Source organism: Acanthisitta chloris, unplaced genomic scaffold (assembly GCF_000695815.1).
Source record: "Acanthisitta chloris isolate BGI_N310 unplaced genomic scaffold, ASM69581v1 scaffold3574, whole genome shotgun sequence".
Lineage (NCBI taxonomy): Eukaryota > Metazoa > Chordata > Aves > Passeriformes > Acanthisittidae > Acanthisitta > Acanthisitta chloris.
Genome location: NW_008669700.1, coordinates 141,945 through 169,320, shown reverse-complemented (window position 1 = coordinate 169,320; position 27,376 = coordinate 141,945). Strand labels below are relative to the sequence as shown.

The 27,376-nt window shown below is 35.5% G+C and overlaps 1 protein-coding gene across 2 annotated transcripts in view; it reads left to right on the top strand.

The window, feature by feature from the left end:
* Positions 1-26,331, top strand: part of PTPN3 (protein tyrosine phosphatase, non-receptor type 3) — a 57,215-nt gene extending 30,884 nt beyond the window's left edge. For both annotated transcript variants that reach the window (XM_009073403.1, XM_009073402.1), the window contains 10 exons: positions 408-464; positions 5,416-5,572; positions 7,258-7,424; positions 9,966-10,056; positions 10,314-10,375; positions 11,206-11,352; positions 13,678-13,806; positions 20,813-20,958; positions 21,611-21,746; positions 25,617-26,331. In XM_009073403.1, the coding sequence (XP_009071651.1) occupies positions 408-464; positions 5,416-5,572; positions 7,258-7,424; positions 9,966-10,056; positions 10,314-10,375; positions 11,206-11,352; positions 13,678-13,806; positions 20,813-20,958; positions 21,611-21,746; positions 25,617-25,694 (1,170 nt within the window). In that variant the 3' untranslated portion in view covers positions 25,695-26,331. The remainder of the gene's footprint in view (positions 1-407; positions 465-5,415; positions 5,573-7,257; positions 7,425-9,965; positions 10,057-10,313; positions 10,376-11,205; positions 11,353-13,677; positions 13,807-20,812; positions 20,959-21,610; positions 21,747-25,616) is intronic.
* Positions 26,332-27,376: the final 1,045 nt, after the last annotated feature.

Sequence of the window (27,376 nt, the reverse complement as noted above, 5' to 3'; positions counted from 1 at the left end):
GTAAAGAGAATAAGGGACTAGACTTGTCTGGAATTTTGATCCTATTTGACTCTTTCAGTGTTAATCACAGCACCTAAGAACACTGTCTGCCTTCCGCAAATGTTGAATTAGGCTTGCTTGAAACATAAGTTTGTAATAAATGTTGCCTTTGATATGTTTGTTGCCTATTAAAATATATAGCCAAGCAAAGACACAAGATGTAGTTTACTGGAAATTGGTAGATTTAAAGACACCACAACCCACCCCATAACCCACCATTTACTGATGAAAATTTAGTCCTACCAACCCTGCCTATCATGACAGAGCATAATATGTAGATGGAAACAAAAATAACTGACTACTTGTTTTAAATGCTGCTTATGCTTAATGATATATTTATGGTTGTTATTTACTTTACATTCCATTAGGGTGGTGTAGATCAAAAAATGCCACTAGTGGTATCAAGAATAACTCCAGGATCACCTGTAAGTAAATTCTTAAGGCTTTTAATCCCTTCCTTTATTACTCCCTCCACCTCTTGGAGGTCTGTACATGTAGGAATTTGAATACCAATAACCAGTATGAGATAGCAGCTGAGCTGATGCTTTTAGCAATTGGTTTGACCAGTGGTTTCTTAAACCACAATTTAAAAGATCAGGAACTGTTAGCCAAACAAGATACAAGTAGAAAGCATATTTGTGTCTTCCTGTCATAATAAAGTGCATCCTGAACTTGATGAGGGCCAAGGGCAAGGACAGAAGGTAGGGAACAGCATTTACTGAAGAAGTAAATAATCTGGGCCCCAGCAGCCTAGAAACAAAGAGGTAGTTTGAGGGAGGTGTAGTAGGGACTGTAAGATTGGGAGCACTGTGAACAGGGAATTCCAGCAGAACTATAGGCTACCAAGTTAAGTTAGTGAAAATCAGGTTCTTCATGTTTAGTGAAGTAGTTCTTCATGCCTAAGATAGTAGACCTGTGAAACACCGTGACAGAGGATGCTGTGGTTAAAATAGTTTTGTGGGTGGTCAGGAAGAGGACAAATACATAGGGAAAAAAAGCTGGTGTGATTGAATAGGCAAACCACAATAAACTGAGGAAATCCTTAGGGCTAAAAATATTTTAAGATGGGAGAGTACTTGGCAGGGGAGAGGGAGCACAGAGTATGTTTGCTCTGTTCCTATTTTGCCATAGATTTTTGCTTATAGGGATATTTATGGATTAGGCAAAATGTCTGTAGGAATCAGTACAGTCATCAAATCCTTCTGTTGAATTGCAAACTAATAATAGTAGCATAACATCTTTTTAACTTTTTTCTAAATAATTACTATATAAATATGTGAGGACATATGTTATCTTGTCAAGTTTTTTTCACTCACCTTTTTCCAAACCTTATTTCCTCACTGAAAATAATTTCAGTGCAGACTTGATAGGAAATATTGCTGACTTAATCCTAAAAATATGAGGTACTCTGCATTTTGTAGACTCTTTTGAAATTTGATAAGTAGTCATAGGAGTAATATCTAAATGTCATTATGTAAATCAAGCTAAAACAGATTGCTTGAGAAGTAGTCTTTGTCATACTTATGATTTGTGGCTTGACTTATGCGTGCATAGCACTCCTTTATGAACTATAATAATTATTTGAATAAAAAAGGAGTAGGGAATTATAATTTAAATCTACAAAGTGAAAATAAAACTGTCCTTAAAACTTCCCATTGTCAACCTAGCAGACTTCTAAAGGGTGATTTGAGATACTGAAGTTAAATAGGGAAAACGGGATCATTCCACAATTAGAGAATGAAAGATTTTTCTCCAGAGACAGTTATTTCTTTTGGCAGATTCAAACTGTCTTCTGGAAAATGTTGACCTGTTTTTTTATCTCTTGGTATGAAAAAGGACTGGACTTCTAACTTACTTCATTTAAGTGTCTCCCATTAGTGGCATAGGCATATACAGAATTTACCAGTTAGTTCTCTAGCCTAGTAAGCCACCAAATAAGCAAGTTATCAGGATCCTTGGAAAAATTGTAAACAGTTAGGCAATATAAAATATGCAGTAACAGTGTTATAGAAATCATGTCATGTTACTGCAAGAGGGAAAAAATTATTTTTAGAGCATAGCAGTCTTAACATTGATTATATTGTTTTTCATAAATGAAATTTCACCTGTTCTTTACCATTTAATGAAATGTAACTGGTATCTGAAAATTCAAATTCAGTAGTCTGTGGTATGCACATTTACATTATTTTAGCTCATTGATGGCTTTCCTTCATCACTACTCTTTTAACTTGCTTTAAATTCATTCATTACCCTATAAATTGTCCCAAGGGATGCTGTTTGGCAATATTGTTTGCTGAGATTATTTCTCAGGTTTTTAGGTCACTTTTTCCCAGTTTCCTAAAACAAGATATGTATTTCTTGTGGAGGAGAGGAAACTAATCTACTCGCCAAAATGAGGCAGTATTTTCCTGTATACAACCTAAAGTTCTTTTAAAAATTCCCCTCTAATAAAGCAGCAATCTAGTGTGCTGGGACAGAGTAACCAAAACTGTTGTGAGAGACATTATAGCTGAGGAGAAACTATTTATTGGATCTGGTTTTGGGGTTTTGTTGTTGCTTGTTTTTGGTTTTTTTTTTAATTAAAGCCCTACACTGAATTTTTTTCTACAAACAGTATTAATGTCCTGAGGTGTTAAACAAGTCATTATGGTTTTATTTAATAGAGGTTTTCACTGAAAAATAGTGTGTATGCTCTTGGAGCAATAACAAGGTGATTAGCATAAAATGAAGCATTGGGTGTGTCAATAGGAGAAAAAGCCTTTGTCATAATTAATTGTCTGTAAAAGCTCAGTATCTGAAAAATCTACAAATTATGCTTACATGGAAGGAATTAATTCTCCTTTGAGATATATTTTATATAGTCAGATGATTGAAGTAAGAGAGCTGAGGCATTAACATATCACATGATTAACAAAGTTTGTTTGAGCAAAGATATTAATCTCTGTCTGTGATAAGTAATAATTGTCAGCAGCCAGCCAAGAAATCTAAATTATAGACAAAAACAGGAGATCGGAAACAATTTTCTCCATTTTATTGTTGACTTCTTGACTCTCTTAGACTGATCTGATATGGTCTTGATATCACCTATCTTTTCAAAAATTTGTATTTCAGAGAAAATAATATTTCAGAGCGATTATATTATTCAGTCAGTCATAGCTGCATTCTTCAGTCTTGCCTTTGTAAATTGTACAAAATATGGCAAAGGAGTTCTTGGGGAGCTGTGAACACCTAGTTTGTTGACTTCTTGACTCTCTTAGACTGATCTGATATGGTCTTGATATCACCTATCTTTTCAAAAATTTGTATTTCAGAGAAAATAATATTTCAGAGCGATTATATTATTCAGTCAGTCATAGCTGCATTCTTCAGTCTTGCCTTTGTAAATTGTACAAAATATGGCAAAGGAGTTCTTGGGGAGCTGTGAACACCTAGTCACTGTTGAATTGAGGAACACCATGGCTGTTCCTAATTCTCATTACTGCTCTGTTTACTTTGTCAATCTTCCCTATTATTCAGTATTTTCTTATTTCTGTGGAAAACGTTGAGGCAAATTATTCCTTCTTTAAATTTTTAAGCAGCTGTTCTGCTTGGGATTTTTTCCCCTTGCTTCTTTCGCTTCTCCTTTGTTTTGTGGCACTCAAACAGGTCTTTGCTTTCCTTTTACTTTATTCTCTGGCACAAGTGACTCTCAATTTATTTTTTTCTTCATATCCTTACCTCTAGGTTTTTTTTATTCTACATTTGTCGCCTTGTTTTCTTTTCATTATCAATTCTCCTTTCCAGCTCTTCCTGGTTTTTATTTGGTAATACAGTACATCACTGATAAACTTACGTTAGGAGCCATCAGTGCATGTCAAAATCAGGATCTGATCTAATTTGAAAGTCTTGTTGGTTATTTGGTAGGGCTAATAATATTGGATAAAGAAAGTTCAGGGAACCTGTGCTGTCCTTAAAGTAATACAGGGTACAACTGTGAATAGAGAATAATAGTAAAGCTTATGTCTCATTCACACAACAAGTGAAACTATGTGTTTATATAACTATATCATTCTTGTGTAGGTGGGTGCTTCCTAGACAAAATAAAAATTAAGATAGCAATGAAAATAAAATTGTTACACTACTTAGCTCTTGAGGGTTGTGGAATCCTTCACATTCATTTTAGAGAATTACAGAAGGTTGGAAGGGACCCATAGGTCATCTTGTCCAACCCCCTCTGCTCAAGGGTCACCTAAAGCCAGTTGCCCAGAACCATATCCAGATGTCTTTTTGAATTCTCCCAAGGTGGAAGACTCCACAATACATCTGGGCAACTTGCTTCGGTGCTCAGTCACCCTCACTGTAAAAAAGTGTTTCCTGATGTTCAGGGGTTGCCTCCTGTCACTGGGCACCACTAAGAGGCTGGGTGGATCTTCTCTGTGCCTTCCCCTTCAAGTATTTATGCACATTGGCAAGATCCCCCTGAGATTTTTCTTCACTAGGCAAAACACTCCCAGCTGTTTAGCCTTTCTTCGCATAAGAGAGGCTGTTTGTAGCATCATCATCATATTCTGGCTATAGCTTCAATTGCTTTGTACTGCACTTAGAGCTAAGCATACTAAGAAGTGTGGCAGAAAAAAACCCCAAACAAACCCTGGAGTTCAGCAGTTAATCTCAACTGCAGTATCCAGAAGAAGACATAATGTAAGTCTTCAATTGAGATGGGGAAAAACTTGTTTTAGTGTTCTCTGCAGTAAGAGGCAGCAAAAGAATTTTCACAAATGCAGGGGACTTAAGCATCATAGGTTGAGTATTTACCTGCATATTCTTGTTAAAACTTTCAGTAAATGAGGAGAGGAATAATGTTCTCTGTTTTAAATACTATTTGATAGACACCAAACAAGAACCTGCTAAATAACAAAAATATGAAATGTGTATGGTTTTCTTTGAATTTTAGAAAGTGCGTGCCTGGGGAATGCCATGTTACTTAAATTATTGTAATCAAAATCATGCTCGGACTTCTCAGTATTCACTGCATAAAACCTGAAATGTGTTATCTGATGTGCCCAGAATGCTTTTGCCAGAAATTCAGTGGTTATTGAGGCTTGGAGTCTGAAATTTGGATCTTTGAGAGGAATCTCATGATGGCCGTTTGATTAATATAGATCCCTTTTATAGCTATCAATATGCTTTTTGAATTCTTTCTTGACTGAGCAGCTTTGAAGCACAAAAGACAGCTTTAGATCTGAATCCTTTGGTAGAACTTCTGATATAGAAGATGAAACCTTGTCAGGAGAACTCCAAAGACTTTGCTGACATGATTAACTCAATATCCTGATGTGTTCCTGCTTACACGACTGGATGTGATGACATTAATGTCTTTCTTTGGTTTTGAAACAGGCTGATAAATGCATTCCAAAGCTGAATGAAGGTGATCAGATAGTATTAATTAATGGCCGAGATATCTCAGAGCACACGCATGACCAGGTGGTCATGTTCATAAAAGCCAGCAGAGAATCTCACACAAGAGAGCTTGCACTTTTGGTCAGGCGGAAAGGTAACTGGGCTAATTTTATTCACTTGTAATGTTTTTGAGACTGTTGCTCTTGTGCTTGGTGGTATACCCTCTTCTGTGTACATAAACATGTTCTCAGTGCACTAGAAATAGGTTTGTGCTAAAAAGTAGATCTCCCTACATTCAGATTAGTAGTGAAAGTGTTTAATGTATATAGTTACTTACCACTGCAACAAAGAATTTATCAAGTTAGAATTTCTTCATATTTTTGTAAGTCTAAAAATCTGTGAGAACAAATAGTCCCTTGATAAAGTTTGTTGGTGGCTTCAGGTGTTTTGGCTTTTTTTATAAAGCATAATTTCACAAATCCTCAGTTGCGTGTTTGCAAATACTTGTGGGCTGTTCCCCAGCACAATTATACAATGAAACAAGTTGAATAAGCTGCTTCCCACCTCATTCTTACAATACAAATTTTGTGACAATACTGAGATAAACCTGTGCTGGCTGCTTGTTAAACTGCTGCCAGCAAAGAGGAGATAGTCTCTGAAATACACAGGTTCTTAATCCTGTGTATTTAAAATATGGGGAACCCATCCAGATTGGCTTTGCTTGCTCAATATTTAAACACATGTAGATCCTGAGCTTTCAGGTCATGTGAAACTCCTAGTTGATTATTTACTGTCCTTAAAAGCTGTGGTAAGACCTTAACACCCATGATTATGGAAGGGCTTTGCACAGAATTTCTGATTACATTCAGAATTAAAAATCTGAAGGGATTATGCATCACTAGAAAACAGGAGGAAGTGAACCTGCTTAAATGATACGTACTCCTGTAATGTTGACTTTATTTAGCAAATCTTATGTTTGTAGGAAGACAGATGGACTCTTGATGCTGTTTTCCCTATTGTAGGCCTTTCCATTGGGTTTATGCAGTATTTAGTCTTCCTGTACCTCTTAGTACGCTGCCTACTTACAGATAAGAGAAGTCTGCTCTTATCTAAAGATAACCTCATGCCAGGCATGAGTATGAACAGCTCCCTGTTTTCTGCAGTTTAGCAGGTATGGGCCATTCTGATCATTGCAGAAAATAACCACAGCTGGACATGTTTGGTGATACAATACCTTTCATAGAGACAGACCTGCTATGCAGATTACTACATTAATGTTTGTCATGTTCTTCAGTGTGTTAGCAAGAAATGTCAGAGAAAATGGACTAATAATTTTTTCAAAGTTTATTTAGTTAGTTTCTCCAGTGTTAGCCTAAGAAATTGCAAAAGATAATACAGTTGTTTATCTAATGGCAAGGAGTATGATGTAAGGATTTTTGAATTTGCTTTGCTGTTGGAGGTCTGAACTTATACAAGTTTCTTGTAGAGACATTCCATGAATTAAGCTATAAAGTCTATTAAGGCAAAGCTCCTTTTATTTTTTCTCAGCAGTCCATTCTGTAAGACAAGGCTGCAAAAAACTCCTTGTGCTTGGAATTCAAGTCCTCTTCCTTCATGCATAGTCACTTAGAGTTTTCCTTTGGGAAGGATCATGGGAACATTTAACTCTTAATTTCTACAGTAATATAGTATAAAAAGAAATGCAATTAAATGTGTTGCTATTTGCTTTCCTGAGGCTTTGCAAACACTGTTGTTCTTTCAAGCTGGTAAATTTTCATATCTGTTGCAAACACATTAATGCTGTATGTAATGGATTTTAATTTTCTATGCATCTTTCAGTAGTCAAACAGTTTGTGGAGCCTAAATCAGAAGACGAAGCTGATTCCCACAATCTGCCAGAATCTCTTCTTCCTATCTGTTCCGAACATGGTGGTGATACACTGGAGGAGTCTATGGAGCAGCTAAGAAGAGGGCTGGAAAGTGGGACTGTCCTCATTCAGTTTGAGGTAGGTAATACTCAGCTCTGAAATGTCGTTAATTTAGACCAATAGCTGTAACCAGCAAGTAATGTAGAGGCTTAATTAATTGCAAATCTCATTGTTCCTGGTCAGTCTTATCACGAGAGAGAGCAACAATTCGACTTGCCCATCAGTTTCAGCCTTCACTACCTAGAATAGGGAAGCATGAGTTATCAGTCTAACACAAAATATCATCTGCTGAGAATAATGTGTCTGAATCAACATATTTCTAGCTCAAGTACCTAAACCTCACTAAATTAATATCTTTTCCTTAGTTATTTTATTGAGTAGAGTAGTTGGGTTTTGTTGTTTTTTGTCTTGTACTTTGTTTCCTTTTCTATGTTCTTCAGTGTGTTGGCAGGTAATGTCATAGAAAACTGACTAAGAAAATGTTTTAATAATTTATTGAATTAGTTCCTTCTGTGTTAGTGTAAGAAGTTCCAAAAGAATATTTCATCTGCTTCTCTAATGTCAAGGGAGTAGAGTATATGTATGTTTGTGTTGGTTTTGCTGTTGTGCATTCAAACGTTTATAGTAACTTTGGAGAAATCCTAGTGATTAGGACTTACAAAAGTGACATTGAGTTCTGGAGTAACCCTTTCTGTCACTGAAAACTTGTAGAACAGCAATAAAATTTTTCCCCATTTTGATATTTTTTCCTACATTGCTTTTGCAAGTGCTGGAAAATTTAATGGGAGCGGCCTAAGAGTTACGGTACTTATTATTATATAATCACTCTTTTTATTGAGGTTTGCTTTGTTTCCAAGATTTCTAAGTGTTAAAATTCCCCTTTCTTTAAGGAGTTGTAGACTATGTTTCACAGCTGCTTTCCACAGCACTGGATATAATGCAGCAGTTGCAATAAGTTGGTTGGCTATTGTAGCAGTAGCTCAGAAGATGTGAACTGGCCTTTCAATACTTTCTTAATTGTCAAATTTGTTGACTAAATTTGTCCACAAATCTCCAATATTAATCTTCATAGGATGTTTAGTCCTTTAGGACTTCTTTCCTGTCAGCATTTATAAAAGGATATTACAGAAAAAGCAAAAGAACTTTTTGAAATCTAATAAACTAGGGGACAACTTAATGGCCTTTTTCTTCGAGTTCACTGTTTAGTTATCTTCAGAAGCAGAGGCAATTTCAGTAGCACATCATCAGCTTTGGTGACTCTCAAACTCTCCATTCACATTAGTAAAATAGTGAATAAGAGCCAGTAGACTATGAATAATCAATTCTATCCAGAATATCTTCCTCCATTTACTCAGAATTTAAGCAGTCTGTCAATAGCAAATGACTATTTGCCAGGCAACAGTAATGAATCGCAAGAATGGTTTCTTGACTTTAAATTATTCTTCCTTCTTTCATAAAAAGCAGAAATCACAATTTGGCTCTAGTGAAATGGAACTTGAATTATAACTGATAGAAGCTGTTCCATTACATATATCATCAAGTTCTCTTCTCACACGACTTATTTCTGTTGTATAAGTTGAAAAATGCAGTGAACTGTGATACTGTACTTTAGGGTTTAGTAAATCATAAATGGAATAAACGTTTTATGTGTTGTTCCTTTTCTCTCAACCAGAGTAGGGGATTTTAGCCTCCTATTTGTTTATTTCCATTTTATGTATGGAACCATATTCGAAATCTTCATTAAACATGTAAGATGTAATAAGCTCTTTGGTAAATGTTCAATGAAGTATATAAAATTCTGGCACAGTGAGGTTAGTAGCTCAGTTGTAAGTTGCTTCATGTATATTTAATACAGAAAAGTTGTATAATTACATTTAATTAGTTACTGTTGCTGTTTTCCCCCCTCTGTCCCTTTTGTTGTCTTGTATGATGCACTGAGAAGCATAAATCAATAAGGTTTGAAAACACCTCTAAGATTGTAGAGTCCAGCCCTAAACCTTGCATCAACCTTAAAATTTTGATATTTTTTTTGTATTTTAAAATACACTTGTATTTTCACGTTTACTCAGGATAAAGTTTGCAACATCAGGGTTGGCCCAAAAGTAACAGTGTCACGTGTTAATAGATTGTGATACATTGAATCATTGTTTTTCAGGTACTTGCAGGATTGAATGGAATTGGTTTAGTTCAGAGAATAAAAATTTGTCTGAAATGTTTGTATTGCAGTCAATTGCATAAAATATCAGTCTGCAGCTATTTTCTTTCTTCTGATAACCTTTCATTGCTCACTTGTTCCACCCACAACTGCTGTTTTCGTTCCAGTCCACGGTTTTATAAGAAAAAAGCAAACTTGCAAGGAAATGGTTTATGTCGATGACTCTCATATTTCCTTTTTTTCCCCATAAATTCTTCTAGCTATCACAATGGCCTGTCAATAATAGAAATTCATGTCATGTTAAATACAAAAATCTCTTAAGTGAATTTTGCAGAAGGGTAGGAAAAATAATAAATAAAATAATGGTTTTTTTCAGTCTATGTATTTTGATGTGAATGTATTTAGTCTGTGTATAGCATAATCACATCCCTCAAAGTCTTACCATTTTTTATTCTGTTTTGCAGCAACTTTATAGAAAGAAACCAGGGTTGGCTGTTACATGTGCAAAGGTACCTCAGAATATGGACAAGAATAGATACAAAGATGTTCTACCTTGTGAGTCTGAAGTACAGTTTCTGCCTATTTTGCTTTATTCTCTAATGATAGCTTATAAAACTGTTGTATTGTTGATTAAAGATTTCATTATATAATTGTAGTCATATAATTGTTCATTTTATTTCCTAAGAGGTAATCTATTCTGGTTTGTATTCTGCTGTTTGTCTCTCTGCAATTCCTCAAGTTTTTTTAACTTAATAGAAGGGAAACATGCCCCTTAATTGCTAATTTTATTCTCTCTTTGTGTGTGTGTGCAGATGATGCCACAAGGATAATATTGCAAGGAGATGAAGATTACATTAATGCAAATTACGTGAATGTAAGTTGTACAGAGACCTGCATTTACTCACTTTCTATATTACTAAAGCAGACTAAACTTGTCCTTTTTAGGGAACAAGGATATTTTGGTTTATATTTTGGGGATTTGTAAATGTGAAGGATGTAAAGTTTTGTAATGTAAAAGATGAAGTGAAATAAGTGGCCATCCCAATACACAGTAGAATCATAGAATCATCAAGGCTGGAGGAGACCTCTAAGATCATCAAGTCCAATCATTAACCTGCCACTCTGCTGTAACCTCTAAACCATATCCTCCAGGGTCAGATCCAGACACTTCTTAAACACTTCCAGTGATGGTGACTCCACCACCTCCCAGAGCCTAATCAGACTCTAATCAGCCAAGGGTAGACTGAGAGTCAGGGAAAAGAAGAGAAAATGTGTATATATTTGTGTCAGATACACAAGTTAATCTCTTAAATCAGAGTCAATTATTAACTTACCGTTTTTAGTATCAGGCAACAAACAGCTTTTGCTAGTGTACCATTTTTATATATGCTTTGCCATTATTTCGTAATAAATATTAAAGAAAATTTGAAAAGCTTTGCAGTTTCAAGTCTTCAAATGCATTTTCACTATTAATCTTCTGTTCATAGTTCAGCATGAAGGACTATAGAATCTATACCTTATGTCCAATTTAAATTAATGATTTAACAGTTTTTCACATAACAAATTGTGGCATTGATTGTCTTATTACTCAGCTAGCTGCCTTAATCTTTCCTCAAAATTTCCTGTTTGAATGAAATGCTGAGTTAAAATAGTACTTGGGTAGCAAGAGTAAACTTTACATAGGATTTTTCTTTCATTTTATAGATGGAAATTCCTTGTGTGGGCATTGTGAACAGGTACATTGCTACTCAGGGGCCTCTTCCACACACATGTGCACACTTCTGGCAAGTAGTCTGGGATCACAAATTGTCACTGATCATCATGTTAACAACTCTCACTGAACGAGGACGGGTAAGTGTCCAAGTTCCTTGTATGGTGAAGAAATGTACTGTACCTTTGAACGTTTTCTCCATTGTTGTGATTAAATAACCCCTAAAATACTCCACCTGAATTGTTGAATCATTTTTATGAAGGCCAGGCTTTCTGAATTACTTAGAGGAACACATAATCTGCAATTTTCTTATTTGTGGTGCTGCTTTGAAAACAAACCAGCTGTCTGATTAACAGAAATCACTGCATTCACTCCATTATGCTGATCAGACAGGTACTATGTGCTATTATTTTTCCCCCCCTGAGTACTGGGCTCTATGTCACTGTTGGTCTCTGAGCTATTCAGGAGATGCCTAGAAGCATTGAGCAGGTTGAGCCAACCTTCTAGTCTGGGCTTTATAAAAGAGTCTGCCATTGCAGAATTTGCTAGTGGTGGTCAGAATTTAACCTGTTTATTTTTATTTATATCTTAGGGGTTTTCCTACAATTGCTCTGATAATTCTTTTAATTACGTTTAAATAAATTCTGACTATTAATTTCAGAATAGAACAGTGAAAAACTGTGGTAGTTTGTTGTACTTTGATTTAACATATCCTTTGTAGTTTTAAAGACTAAGTTTTTAGATTAAACATAAAGTTATTGGTTTCGAAGTTTTAGAAGCTGAAAACTGGACCACTGGAGGTTTTTTAAGACACAGAGAAGGTGATGACTCTTGTATGCCCACACTGTGGCCTTTATCTATATTTCCTATGTGATCTGTCCTTCACTGTCATGTTTACCTGACATTCCAGTCAAACCCCAGTGTTTTTAGAAAGCAAGGGGGAGTATCTGAAGTCCTGAAGAGCATAATGATTGAGATGTAAGGAAGGACAGTTAAGCAACAGTCAGGATTTTAACCATGGTCAGGTTACATAGGTGTTCATGGAAACAGCCATTGTTTAACATCGTTTGACATGAAAATTCTCCCTTTATCTTTCGACTGTATTGTAGTCAAAACAACTTGCTGCTTTCTTCTCCTTGAATTAAGGAGATTAGTAACACAGATGTTATCTTTCGACTGTATTGTAGTCAAAATAACTTGCTGCTTTCTTCTCCTTGTATTAAGGATTAGTAACACAGATCAGTAACAGTCTGTTGTTTGCCCAGTCAGATGGAACCTTCAAGGCAATTTGTTGATAACTTCTAATCATCCTGCTGCTACCTTTACACACTAGACACTTTTGCTGAGTTTTGTTTACTTTCAGAAATTATTTACATATGCCCAATTTGTGGGCAAACTTTCAGGGATAGAAAAAGATATATGTTCTTGTTGAGAGTATCCCCATTCTTACTTTCAGAAATTATTTACATATGCCTAATTTGTAGACAAACTTTCAGGGATAGACAAAGATGTATGTTCTTGTTGAGAGTATCCCCATTGGCTAATGCCGAACCTTTTCCCAATCCCTGGAGGTTTTACATTCTAGGCTATCTCTTTCCAATGGTGTTAAGATTGGCGTTATAGGATTTGGTTTTTTCTCTACAGTATTGTTCTTGTTTTTAAAAATGAATGCTTTATTTTGGCCTAAACTTAAAGGGGAAAGTATTTTAGATAAAATACCACAGTAAAAATTTTAGGCATAAAATCATCTGGATTTCAAGCCACTGAAAATTGAGGCTTAATAAAGTTAGAATTAAGAAACTTTAACATTTCAAAATTTACCGCTCTTGCCACTCCGTATCAGTTTAAACAAAGTTCCAGGCAATAACAGGTTTGAACTTCATGCAGGTTGCAGTGTCATATCAATTAAGTTTTGATTATTTCTGTAGGTGGAGATTCTACAGCCTCATAGGGCTTCTTGTTTCTGTGCTTTACCATCCTCGTGGAATTTTTTTTTTTTTTCAGCGTCTCAGCAGAATTCGCTTGTTCCATCTGTTTTTTCAGTTGCCTTTTGTCCTTTTGTTGTTCACTTTCAAAAAAAGTGTGGCTCTGCCTTTGCTATAACCTACTATTAGATGGCTAAAGCTAGTTATAAATTTACCCCCTACACTTCTCTTTTTAAGATAGAATAAATGCATCTTTCTCCTCCTACATTATACCTTGAGAAGTAATTTTAGCAATTGCAGATTAGCACCAGACAAAGCACTGTGCACCCAGTTTACCTGAATATTTATTATAAAGCACTAAAACAAATTTATGGAGAATTTAGCCTATTTTGTCATGTTATTTTTTAATTTGGATGCAAAAATCTCACTGGAACAAATTTTATACTACACCTTGAATTCCCTGAACCATGACATAGGAGGTGGGGCTGGAAACAGAAGTGCTTGCATACAGTCTTGATGTGTGCTTGATTTTTTTTGCAGACCAAATGTCACCAGTATTGGCCTGATCCACCAGATGTAATGGAATATGGCAGCTTTCGTGTCAGGTGCCATTCCGAAGACTGTACGATTGCTTATGTTGTTAGAGAAATGGTGGTTACAAATATTGAGGTAAATGCCCCTTATCTTTAATTATGCCCAAGTGAGCTGAATGAGTACATGTATAGATAGGTAGATAAAGCCTGAATTATATATGAATCAACGTAGTGTGATTGTTTTAGTGTTTCTTCAAAAACATACTTTTTTGAAGTTCTATAAGGCATTATGCTTTTCTCTAAACAGTTTTGCAATCACAGACTCTTCACAAGTATTTTTATTTATAATGAGAGGTTTTTCCTTAAGTAACTGTACTGTCTCAAGGATGAAATATGGGTCACTTGGTTAATGGCACATGCAGCTAGAACAGCTAATAAAGAAGTGAAAGGTAATGGTGTTTTGTGAGAAGATGCAGAATCTCGCCAGTTCCTTTTCACTGTCTTCAGTCAGATTTTAGAAAAGAAAAAAAGTCCATATATATCTCAATTGAAATGTGCTCAATCTATCTAGAATGAATATATTCCTTAGCTCTTAATACTTTATCCTAACACCAGTTCTAAAGCAAAGGGAAGGTTAAACACATGCATATCTGCTTGTATTGTGAAATCTATGTTGAGGTCACATCAAGACTTCCCACAGCATGAATTATAAGGGATGAAATTTGTCTTTTGTTGGTAAGTTGTCCTACATTTCTTATATGTTTCCTTTCAACATTTCTTTTCCAAAATTCTATGACTACAAGTATTTTCTAAAAATATGAAGGCTATGTGCTATTGTAAGATATGTATGTATCACCCTATACTGACCAAAGGCTGATTTGCAGTTCCATTACTAGTCAGTCTTTTAAACTTTCAGATAGTGAAGTAGCTTATACTGTTACCAGAATTGCTAGTAGTAAGAAAAAGGAAATATCTGTTTAAAATATAACATTTAATTAATGGTTTTACAGCAAGATGACCAATCCTTCAGTCTCATACATTTTTAACTGAATCTATCACTTTGCTGTGCATCCGGATATGTTTTAACGTTATTAAGATTTCCTTTGTAGTCATAAACATGTGAGATGTCAGATGTCAGTACTTAAAGGTCTTTCTGTTAAGATGGTTTATAGTATTTCAGTTTCTATCTATGAGAAACCACTCAGTCAGAGAGCAGCATGATACTTGGTTCTGCATTTTGGCCAATTAATCTCTAAGTGATAAACTTGAATGTCAGCACAGAAGAAATTAACCTCATAAAAGTAGTACTGCAAGTATGTGTACATGAAGTTTTAGTCCCTGTCATTCAAATTATTTATTTGTAACCTTTCTAAGACTTGTGAAATGAAGAAAAGGATTAATTTCCTGCCTTTTCTTTGCAAGACCAAGATTGAAAGCTATACTGTAGCAAAATGAAAGAAGAGCAAACAAAGCACTAAGTATGGATTTTTTTGGAGGCTGGTTGAGGTTTGTTATTTTTAAAAAAGCTTCAGAACACTTTGGGGACCAGAACAAACAAACCATAGGAAAAAAGATTGTGTAGTCTGAGTGCAGAGTTTATCACACAGTGCACTATTGCGTAAAACAAGATACATATTTCTTTTTGATCATTGGAAAAAATAGCATGAGAAGCCCAAAACAAATTTTCATTCAGTTTTCTTTATGATGCTTGCCTTGCAACATATCATTGCCCATTAAATCTTGACAATTTCGTCCAGTTATGTTTTGAACAAAACTTTTTTGCTACTTTCCCTTGTTTAGGCAAGTGTTTTTTCTTGATTTCAGTTAAGTGTGAGTAGAACCCAGCCATGGAACTTAACAAGGCTGTGGAGACAATACTTGCTGAAACATTACTCACAGTGCTTTGAAGGACTGTAATTTTGCAAGGTTTTGTTTTGGATTGGTTTTGTTGGGGTTTTTTGGTTGTTTTCTTTTTATTCTCCCACAGTTCATGTTAGCTGTTGCCAGAACTTGTTTGTTGTTTTCAAAGTGCCCTGTCACACTTCCACCTGCTAAGTGTTATTAAGTAAACTAAATCATTCAAACAAAAAAAAAAAATATTGAGATGTTGAAAAATTGATGGAATTTCATCCTTTAAAGACAAGTTATACGATTGCTATGATGAGTGAGTGAGCACCAAGAGACAGTCCTTACACCTTTTAAACAACCCAGATGAAGTTAATTGAGACAATTCCCTGTATCCTAATGTGGACGTTTTAGCATGACTGTGCAGGCAGTGACAATGCAAATGATGGGATTTGGGGAGATAAGCTCCTTTTTAATTGAAAGCTAACACTTTCCATGGACATCACAATGATGAAGGGTATCGTTGAAACCAAAGAAAAGAAATTGATGTAGCAATTCAAACGATTAAGTGTAAATTCCCTTTTCTAAGGAAGGATATTGCAGTTTGCTGAAGGGAAGAGGTAAAATTGTAAGATAAGGAGTGACTGATACCTTTCTACTTATGAATGATCAGCATGTAGGCCTTCTAGTGACTGTATTAAATTGATATTCGATGAAACAAAGGCGACAGCATCAATGAGTATACTGCCAGCACTTTCTGCTGTACACAGATGAAAAAAGAATCTCTAATTTTTTACATGCCTTAATTGTTTGGGCTGAGGCTTTCCATGCTTTTCTCTTCCTTTCCAGATACATGTCATACAACAGGAGGACAAGTTGAGTCTAATCATGTTAGAGATTCTTAGAATGGATCTCTGAAACTTTTGCTTCTGCACTTAAACAAGACCTTGCAATTTTTCTTTCCAAGGAAATCTATATAAATTTTATCATGTCATAAATTACTTGAAGAAACCTGTTGCATTGCAGAGATTTTTTTTTTTTTCAAGGCTTCTCTGAAAAACATCTGCACTGGATGTGTTCTGTAAAATACTTGTGGTAGAAGAAAATGAGTTGGTTTTGAATCATAAAGAGCTAAAGAACAAAAGTAAATTAGAAGTGTTATGGCAAGTGTGTACAGAAGCATAATGATGTGTGAACAGTGGTCCAAAGAAATGCCAAATGCCCTGTCAGAGTATCTACTCTTCAGAAACTGGGCTTTAACCCTGATCACTGACACTTGGCTTTCAAGGTACATTTGTGAAGCTCACTGGCAGAGAGCATACCTTTTCCTGCTTAGAAGATAGTAGGAGCATTTCAAGGTTAATGTAATTCTAAACTATGATTTTATTTTATTTCTTTTTATCAAAGATTGTATTATAACCCATACCAAAAACGGCATTAACAAACGCAGTGAAATGCAAAATCAATTGCTTGGATTTAAAGAAAAATAAACATTAATGTTGACACTTCAAGCTAATTTCCTTCTTTCTATATGAGTATTATGCTAAGCTCTGTGTGTTGTTTTTTTTCTGAAGAACACACGATTCTTTTCTTAATCAGGAAGAGTCTGTCATTTTAGGAGAATGAAATGAGGAAATTTGCCTTCTGATGTAATTATAATAAACAGTGCTGCAAACTGCAGAAGAATGAGGAATAGATATTTTTGTGACCGAAAGTCTTGTCAGCATGACTGTGTTGCAAGTATTGCAGCAGCCATTTGAAGCATTACCTCTGACTGCCCTACACTCTGTCAGGATTACAATCCCAATGACAGACTTATTAGAAAAGGTCTTGTGTCTTTATGCTGTGTTTCTGAGCAAAATCTAGGATGGTTGCTTAACCACAAAAAACCTCTTGCAGTTAGATGTCTTGAATTTGCCCAGGAGTGGTACATACAAGTGCATAGTTTTGAGGGGTTTTTTTGCTGGCACCTTTGCTGTAGCAACAGTAACCATTGTCAGAAGGACAGTAACAAACACCCTGGGACTGATGTGATGCCTTAGATTTATGTAGGTGCTTACTAAGTAAATGTGGGTCAGTGCCATGAAGCAGCTAAACAGTGGCCAAATGACTGACAATAAACTGGGCAAATTACATAATAGTCAAGTGTCAGTGGAGTCTATTAAGTCAGTTGGACTCATTTTCTTACATCCATAATTTTTAAACTGATTTAGGAAATACCAAATACATAAATTCCATTGTAATCACTCCATGTGAAGCAAAAAAAGCATTAAATAATTTTGGAACAGCAAGGTGTATATAGTCAAGTTAGGCAAAAATTGCAGCCAAACCATGAGCAGCTCTTGCTGTCTCACTTTCTGTAAGTTTAGACTCATAAAACAGGACTAATAAAGCCAGATTTTTATGAAGGTAAATTATACATTTATCAGTTATTAGGATGCTACAATAATGACTGCCATTGAAAACCTCAGTGAAAAACAAAAAGTCGTGGAAAAGATGTGAGCTGAGTTGCAGAGGATAATGGTTTAATGAGCAGCTTGAGTGTAATGAGAAGTTACCATTTATTTCCCATTACCAGGTTTGTACAAAGAAGCAGGGTCTGGCAGAAATAGCCTGTTTACATGTTCTGTTAACAATACTTGTTTTTACAGTGGGGCTAACTATGGGACCAGTAGCTACACTTCTAGCATTTTTTTCATGTCCTAGATTTTAGTAACTGTGATGATGGTTTAATGTAAGTTATTTCCATGTGGGGTGTTATTTGGCTGACATTTTCTGAATTTAAAAGCTGACTTTCATTATGAGTGTAAAGACTTGAAGATTTTATATTTTTAAAAAAGCCAAAAAACCACTAAAAATAGCTATAAAAATACGGACTTCATCAGAGTACTGATTTGATATTTTCTGCATGAGGCATAAAAGTATTGGATTTAAAAACCAGCTGTAACATGTATTTGTATAATTTCTGTTTACAGTAGCTTTATTGAAATGTTTTACTTGTGCATTTTGAACAGCAAGTAGTGTAATGGTCTAGTTTGAACAATTTGAACCATCTCAGAAGAGCTCAGCCAAAAGAATCAAAGCTGATTATATTAAAACACAAATAAGTAGAAGACTACATGGAAGCTTGAGGCATACCTGGAATAACTAACGAACATCTACTTTGGTCTCTAGGCCATGTAGCAGAAAATTAAAACGACTGCACCAAAAGCAGCAGCTCTGAGGACTAAGTGCATATTCTTACAGTGTATTCTCACTCTGAATAAGTCTTACATAACATGCTTGTTGTACTTAATGTCTGTGAACTATTTAAATAAATGTGACTCACTGTATTTGAGCCTGAAGTACTGATAGGTAAAAATTAAGTTAACTCTTTCCTTTTCTCTGAGCTTTTAAAATGACTTTTTGATGCTGCACTGTTGGTGGTTCTCAGGTGTGCCACTGACATTTATCCATGTTGTTCGTCTTCAAGTTCTTGAAGCACATAGAAGACAACTGGATACTCTTGGTTAATTTTAGAATTAATCAAATTTTTGTTTCAGCAAGATGTTATAGTTCAGATGTCTCCAATTTAAGGGAATCAGCTCAAACTGTTATGTGCAATTGCTGCATTATCTCAGTTCCCTTTTGAAGAGGTTCTGATTAAGCATGTGCAGATTTGCAAAGGACATGTTTTGTTTTGGCTTTTTCTTTTTTCAATCTACGGCATTTCAGAAAAATGTGAACTATAATCATTTGATCAAGGTCAACTATTTCTACTCAGCAAAGCTGAGTGGCAAAAGGCCACGTTTTTTCCTGCAGAGATCCTGGACATTGTGGATCTTTTGATGACCTGGATGATAGATCCCAATGCAATTTGTATTACAGGAAGCTTGGTCATTAATTAGATTACATTACATTGTTCACTTGGGCCTTACACTGGACCTTTTAATTGGGATTGCTCAGGCTCTGCATTTAAGAAGCAAAGTATGAGCTGTGTTCTTGATCTTTTTGTCCCTGGAGGCAATTGTAAATTTCTGCAATTGCATTGACTGGTATAAATGCATTTCCTGAAACTCTGCTTAGTACCTAGGCAGTAGTTAGTTCATTCTGTGTGTCCTACTAGCCTGCTTCCTGGGAGTGGAACCACTTCCTCAGGTGGAAGAGGAAAGCAAACAGTTGAAGGCATTTAAAACATGTCCCATATTTCAACAGTTGTGCGTGTAAGAGAAAAGGAAAAATCCCTTTTAAAGTCTCTGGCATCACGAAAATATTCTTTCTTGGACCACTAGGGAGAGGCCAGTGCTAAAGCAGAGTTTTATTCCAGTAGGGTGTCAAATGTGAAGTCTAATAATGAACATAAGTAAAACACAGGTAGCAGTTTAGCTGTTGTGAAAGTTGCAGAAGAAATAAAGGAACACAAAGGCTTGTCTCAGTTTGTAAAGAGCAAGATCCTTGTTACATGATGCAGCAGAGCTCAAGAGCATCTGGGGTTTTTTCCTTCCCACCCTAATCATGATGGAACATGCTTACAGTTACATCTGGCACAATCTGAATGCAAAGATGATTGAGTGATTTCCTAATCAAAGTTAGCAAAAAGCTAAACCGAAAGAACTTCTCCAAAACCATTTTTTTAGGTATAGCTGAATCAGAAAAAAAGAACTCTTTGTACAACAGAATATTTTAACTAATGATATTGCTTCTGTACAGAAAAGTACCCTCCTATGGATCACACAGAAGTCATTCATATGTGTACAATGAACATGTATGTATGAACGATATATGTGTATTGTTTTCTAACAGAAAACATACTTAGCAAATGTTGCAGACAACTTTATATTTTAGCTGAATCTGTAAGTACCCACAGACATATTTGCAATAGATTGTGTAGCTCCTGTTATTTTATATTGTTTTCAGTAGTTCTTCTGCTGTTCCCAGTTGTTTCTTCCAACCCGTTTGAAACTATTGTATAGTGCTATTATATATGTCTTGTAGCATTTTACCTCAAGTGAACCAATTATGTTAAAGTATTATAGGTCAACAATCAATAAATCCAAAAATTCGAATCTGCTTAGATCACAAAAACTAGGCTTGATACCTCATTTATTTAGGAATGTTATGCCTTTTGTATGCTTTCTGAGAATTACCTGTTCATGCTTTACACTGAATTTTAAATTGACACTTTGTACAATATCAACCTCTTATCACCTCTGCAGATACTAAGACACTTACTGTAAAAAATGGTACTTTTATCTAGTAAAGATTAATACAGGAGTCATAACACTGGACTTTTTTAAAAAAACTTTACTGTATTTTAGACAGAACAACAACACACCATCACCCATCTTCAGTATGTAGCATGGCCTGATCATGGCGTTCCCGATGACTCCATGGACTTCTTGGAGTTTGTCACCTGTATGAGGCCGAAGAGAGTAAAGAATGAGCCAGTTCTCGTTCACTGCAGGTACTTGTGCTTTACAATTCTGATTATACATTTGCTTCAGCCTTAGAATAAGCACTTGATATGACCAGTTTGTCTGCAAGACAGGACATTCCTTGAATTAGATGAAAATATTAAACTGCAGTACCAGTGTTCATTGCTGAAAATGGAAACACTGGTGTTATATCTGAAGGACAAGATTCTTTTATCTCCCTTTCTCCTGCAACCTTTTGGTGAAATGGCTTAGTCATGTAGTTATCGCAGAGCTGATAATCTGCAGTGTAAATTGTTCTCCGTTTTTATCCTCTACCACTTGGAAACCTCATTTTGAACAGTACTGCAAAGGGTTTTTTTCCTGATGTTCAAGTGCCTGTCAAAAAGCAGCAAATTAGATCCTTTTTTAAGTCAAAAATATATTTTTAAACAATTATAAGTGTTAAAAAATCCATTTACTTTGAGATTTTAGGTTTCTTCATATAAAAACAATCTTTTTAGTAATTGCCAGAAAATAATACTGAAGTTGCTTTAAAGATAAACTTTACATTTTGTTCAATTTTTACTGAGGTCTTCCTCTAATTTCTAAGGCTGTTTAGCATCCTAGTATTAAGACTGTGATATGAATCTGGTGCACTGCAAAACCTAATTTTGTATACTATTTTCCTATTACATTTCACAGTGCTGGAATCGGTCGCACTGGTGTATTGGTCACTATGGAAACTGCCATGTGCTTAATTGAAAGGAACCAACCTGTTTATCCACTGGATATTGTAAGAAAAATGCGAGACCAGCGCGCTATGATGGTGCAAACATCAGTAAGTATAAAGAGGAGGCCTCATTTTCTGTATATATACTGCACTTGTCAAGCTTTAAAACAGATCAAAAAATGTTTTACATTATCTAGTTGTGTGAGTCTTCAGTTGTCACTATATTTCAAGTTTTAGTATAATGTAGCATGGTGACAAAGGCTGCTTTGCTTGTGCTTCACTTTTTTGTAAATATTTTGTACCTTGCCATGAAAAGGTAATTGATTTCTATACATTGTAATTAGCTAGAATACCCAAGGTCAGACTTGCACAAATCACCTGTTCAGGGTCCTTTGTCTAAATTCTCTTCAAGAAGCTAGAATAAATTTTTGCTTTTCATTCTAATACAGGTCATTATAGGAAGTTATTAAATTGAAGGTAAAATTAAAGGGTTTGTGGTATGGTTTGAAGAGAGGAAGCAGCTTTTCAAGAGGTCACTTGAGAGTAGAAACTCTGTAGGAACAGTATGTGTATGTTTTTTAGTGGTGCCACTACCCAGTTTGGAAAGCATTGGTAGTATCATAACTGAAATATGTGATGATGATTTTAAGATAAAGTGGCTCAAAGACAACTTGAAATCATGAGGGCAATTTTGTGTCAGCTTTGGCCATGAACATATTGATGTTAGAGACCAAGGGTGCAGGATGAGAGACTTTTCTTTTAGAGGAGAGGTTGAATGACAAGAATATTAAGTGTGGGTTATCTTGGAGAGCTAAATGCCATATGAAAAATGGAAGTACAGGGGTTTAGACCTGTAAAGCCAACACTTAAATTGAGTATTTCTGTCCCATCTTCAGAAGAAAATGCCTTGGTTTCCACTTGATCAAGGGGAAAAAAGGTGACTTAAGAAGACAGATTGTATTCATTAACAGGTTAATGACTGCAGGAGCTCGTATTATCTTAGAGTAGATGGGTGAAAAGTCTTGCTTTTTTGAAGTGTGTGAACGTGTCAGGATTTACAGTTGCCTGTGTAACTTTAGAGTGCTCAGTGAGCAGAGAGTTTTCATGCATACTGCTGGGACTGTTGTTCATTGCAGTATTATGAGTGCACTTTCTGGAAGCACATTGGGAATCTATGGGTTGAGAAGAGAGCTGTTTGAAGGGTCCCCTGCCTGTTCCTTGCAGAAGTGGAAGCTGAACTGATGACAAAGGTTGCCATGAGATAAAAAACCCTAGCCACAAGTTTAAAGAAGCTGCATGTTGACTTCCAGAATTGCACCTGTCTGTACCTCCCAGTTTCTATAATGTAACTGGTCAAGTTCAGGCTTAAACATTCTAGAGGTGGTTCTCATTTTGAGAATCAGATCTGAGAACCTGAAGTAAATTTCAGCTTGCCAGGAGGCTGGGTCCCTTTGATTACAACGGAAATCAGCAAGAATTGTCCTTGCACTCTACACTTTGACATAACAGAAGAATACAGGGAATAGTAACAAAAACACCAACAGTCAGACCCCCAGTGTGGAAAATTAATATCTAAAATAGGATTCTTTACCTTGCTTCCCGTGTTCCACAGTTCATTGTCAGAACAATCAGGAAAGAGATGATCTGTAGTGGCAATACTGTGAAACTAAATTCACTTATTATTTCTGAAGTCGATAGATACTTTTGTGAAAAGCCAATGAGCAGAATTGGTGTATTGTGCTGTAAATAAGACACAGAAACAAGCTCTCAGATGTGAGAAAACAGAATACCAGAGAGCTGCACATTATATTTTGATCCATCCTGACTGTTCTATCGCATTCCCATGTCTGCATTCCAGCTAGCCCTACTGCTCATCTTTGATATTTAGCTTAGGGCTTCTGGGAGAAGCCATTAGAGATTGTTCAATTGTAGTAAAGGGATTGTTCAGTTGTAACAGCCTTGCTTGAAGCATGTTCAGCTGCCCTGTGGGGACTGTGTATGTGGTACAATTCTGAGAGGATACACTTTGCCAAATGCATGTTGTGAGTTAATGTCAGATTCAGTACTCAGTAAGAATGGACCCATCAGACCTATTAACTGGTTGGTGTCTGTTGTTAAGCATGTGAAAGCTGTGGTTTTCAAAGACCAGTAATTTGGTGACCAGGAACAGCAAAACCAAAGCTTCAGAAAAAAAACGATAAAGCTATAACAAAATTGGTGTAACTGTATGGAATTTCTGTAAAAATGAAAAAGAAAAACTAACCATTGTGTTTCATTACAGAGAAATTAGAGATACTAAACAATACAGAAAGCAGTGCTTTAGGATGTACATAATAGAACTGGCTACCATCTGAGAGAGCAGTAAGAATACATTCAACAGATAAGAGCAAAGAAAACAAGTAGTCAGAGCCTGAGTCAGAGGAAGCAATGCTGAAGGGCTCAGTCTTTTATTTGCTCAGTAACTTGATCACACAAGTTAACAGAAGTATTGAACAGAGATAAATATCACACCTGGCTTGTTCAGACAGTAAAAATATGCAAATGACAATAACAATGAAGAGAAAAGTCAAGGTAATTAAGAAATGAAGACAAAAGTACAGAATGATATTGAAGGTGGGAGTAATTGACTGAAAGGTTGAAAGAAAAGGAAAGAAAATTGAGATGCAGAAAACTCATTTCCACCTCCCAGTTTTCCTTAAGTTTTTTCAGTATTTAGGAGAAAATGTGTTACAAGTTACGGACAAGAATAATTCCTGACTACTGATATTTAAACACAGCCTTAAAGTCCTTCACAGTCCAAATGTTATCTTTGAGCCCTATCCTTTGGGTTCTAGTGGGGGAATGCTTCCAGATGCTTCTGAAGAGTTGATGGGTGCTGACAATCCAAGGGCAACTGTGAGAGTGTTTCAAAGATGGAAAAAGGGATTTTTAAAATGTGAAACTGTGCTTCTCTGAATATATGACAGGAGGTTTTGGGGAAAGGTGTTCACTTGGGGGTTTTGATAATAGTACTTTCAGAGAAGAGGTGAGGATGCTTTGTTTTTTGCAGGTTCTTTTGAATTTCAGTCATCTTGCATTCTCAGGATTGTGTTAGTCATAAAAATTTATTCAAGCTGTGTGGATTTTTAGTGCTGCACTAGTCCTGTTGATAATGTCTCCTTGTATGACTTTTCAGAAAAAGGCTCACAGGCTAATTGCTTTTAACAAATAGTTACATCACAAGGTCATGGAAGAAATAGTCTTTGTAACAGTGTAATGCAGAAACGAAACAGTAATTTGTGAAGACATTAAAATATCTCATTGAGATCAAAATGTTGGGTGACAGAAGAATTAATGTGGCTGATACTCTTCAGTAATACTAATTTGAAAGGTTTTGATCTCCTTCTTTTACAAAAGGAGATGTGTGGTCTGATCACAATTGAAAATAAAGTGAGTCCTTCTGCAGCAGTGTAGGTGGTTTGAAAAAAAAGAGTTTTCAGTTAGGCAGTTGCGCCTATATATCCTATATGGTAACTTGAGATATAGCTTGGGTGACATAACGTAAACATGCCCAGTAATAGGTAACTGCAGGATTGGCAAGCTCAGAATGCTTGTAATAATCAGATAACTACAAAAAGAATAGGTGAGATATATAAAGAACATAAGTAACTAGTTCACTTAGTCAGAAAAATCATATAAATCTGCCCAGGTTTTAGAAGTAAATTCTATTCCCTGAAAATTAAGCATGTATGGTTTTCATTTTGGGGACACTGTTTTCCTTGGTGTGAGATTTTAAATGCTTGTCCTTCAAGGAAGCGCAAATGTTCCCTTTGTTTACTGTGAACAGAACCAGGAGAGTTGGATCTTCGGTTTCCTCTCCTGTCATTGTCCAGGATAAAAGAAAACTTGTGGGGCTGTTAAGTCCTATTCAATGCTACTGTCTTATCAGGAGTTTAACTGATCATCCATAAATGGTTTTGTGTTTTCTTTCTTATACAGAGTCAATACAAATTTGTTTGTGAAGCTATTCTTCGTGTTTACAAAGAAGGATTGGTTCGACCGCTGGATTCCAGTTAGCACAGCAGTGAAGGATGCATTCTTTTTTCCCTGAAAAAGGCTGCTCTTTGAGTAAAGCAAGGGCTTGTTCCTGAAAGCAGCTAGAACGGACTAGAAGCCCATGAAAAGAGAGATGAGAACATTTGAACTGTGGCACTTTAAATTTCTCAAGAAGATTGATAAATCATGTACAGTATAAAGAAGTCATGTAGATAAATATATGACAGCAATTGTGTGTAATATGCTTTATTCACATAGACAACCATAAACAATCATGGAAACCTTAATACATATCTTTTACTGCCTTAAAACACACTTCACTTTGGAAGTTAGCAAGTTCCTTATGTTTCCTTTGAAATAGGAGAAAGAAAACTCCTAGGATTGAAAGAATTCAGCTTAAGGAGGTACATAATATATTTGTATTGTATGAAAGTTCACTGAAGGTCAATATTTGTAACTTTCTTATTGGGATACTAAATATTCATGGAAATGTAACCTTGACTACTAAAAAGCTGATCAAGAGCTTTAAAGCTTTAAATGCATAACTACTGTACATTAAGAGCTGGAGAAATAGTGTTCAGTTACCATAAATCTATTAGTGAGTATGCCAGCTGTTATAATATGCTGCTTAGAAATCACATCTACTGTATGTGATGTGAAAATAATGCTGCATTTAGGCATTTATGCAGATGGTACAGTCTACATCTTCTGTTGATCAATTTTAATTACAACTTGCCCTTTGAACAGTGACCTACTTCTTACAGTTTTAATTATTGTACTCCTTTTCTTCTGTTTCTGCTGTCCTTCTCCTTTATACTTGTTTTTCAGTGCTGTTTCTATATGTGGACTGAACACATTTTAACTTAAAACGAGGTTTAATTCTCTGTCACATTTGTTTCCGTGTGTATTTATGAGTTCTCAGATGTAAATGTGGATTAATGTTGCACACAAGTACTAAGACTTTTGACTTACTGTATATGCAGAGTAGTTAATCCAATACTGGAAGAAAAATTACTACTGACCCCATCAGATATGTTGCTGCTAATTCAAGGTGTGAAGCTTACAAGGGCACAGGTGTTGCTAGTGTTCACATGGTGATAAAATGTTGACTTGCTGCCCTTCAGCAAAAATGCTTTTATCCAGTGAAACACAACTCCCTTTTGCAAGAGTTCTGCAGATTGACTGTGTTTCTTGCACAGCTAAATGCAGCTAAATTCATGTGAAGATTTAAATGGAAAGAGAGAATGAATTTGTACATTGATGAATAATTCACCCTAAGGTACACTGGTCTCTATTTCATTTCAGGTGGGAGAATTGGACTTTCTGAACAATATAACCACATTTGTATGATGTTAATTTATTTTGTGTGTACTTTTTGATTACCCTGAGATAGTTCTTAATTTTTTATTAGTGTTAAAAAAAAATTATTCTAAGGGACTGTTTAAAACTCTGTTATTTAAAAGATTAATCCTAAATAAGGAAAAATTTTTATGGGGCATATTAGCCAGATGTTTATATGTGTATAAAAGAGAAAATTAGTAATTTTCTTTTTAGAGTTATATATGTCTACACACACATATTCAGATATATTTTAGAATTATGGTTTGTATTATGGATATAAACATTTATATCTGGAGTTTCATTATAGAAACTGTCATAGCTGTACAATATGCATCTCTCATGTTACCAGAATGTTATGGGTT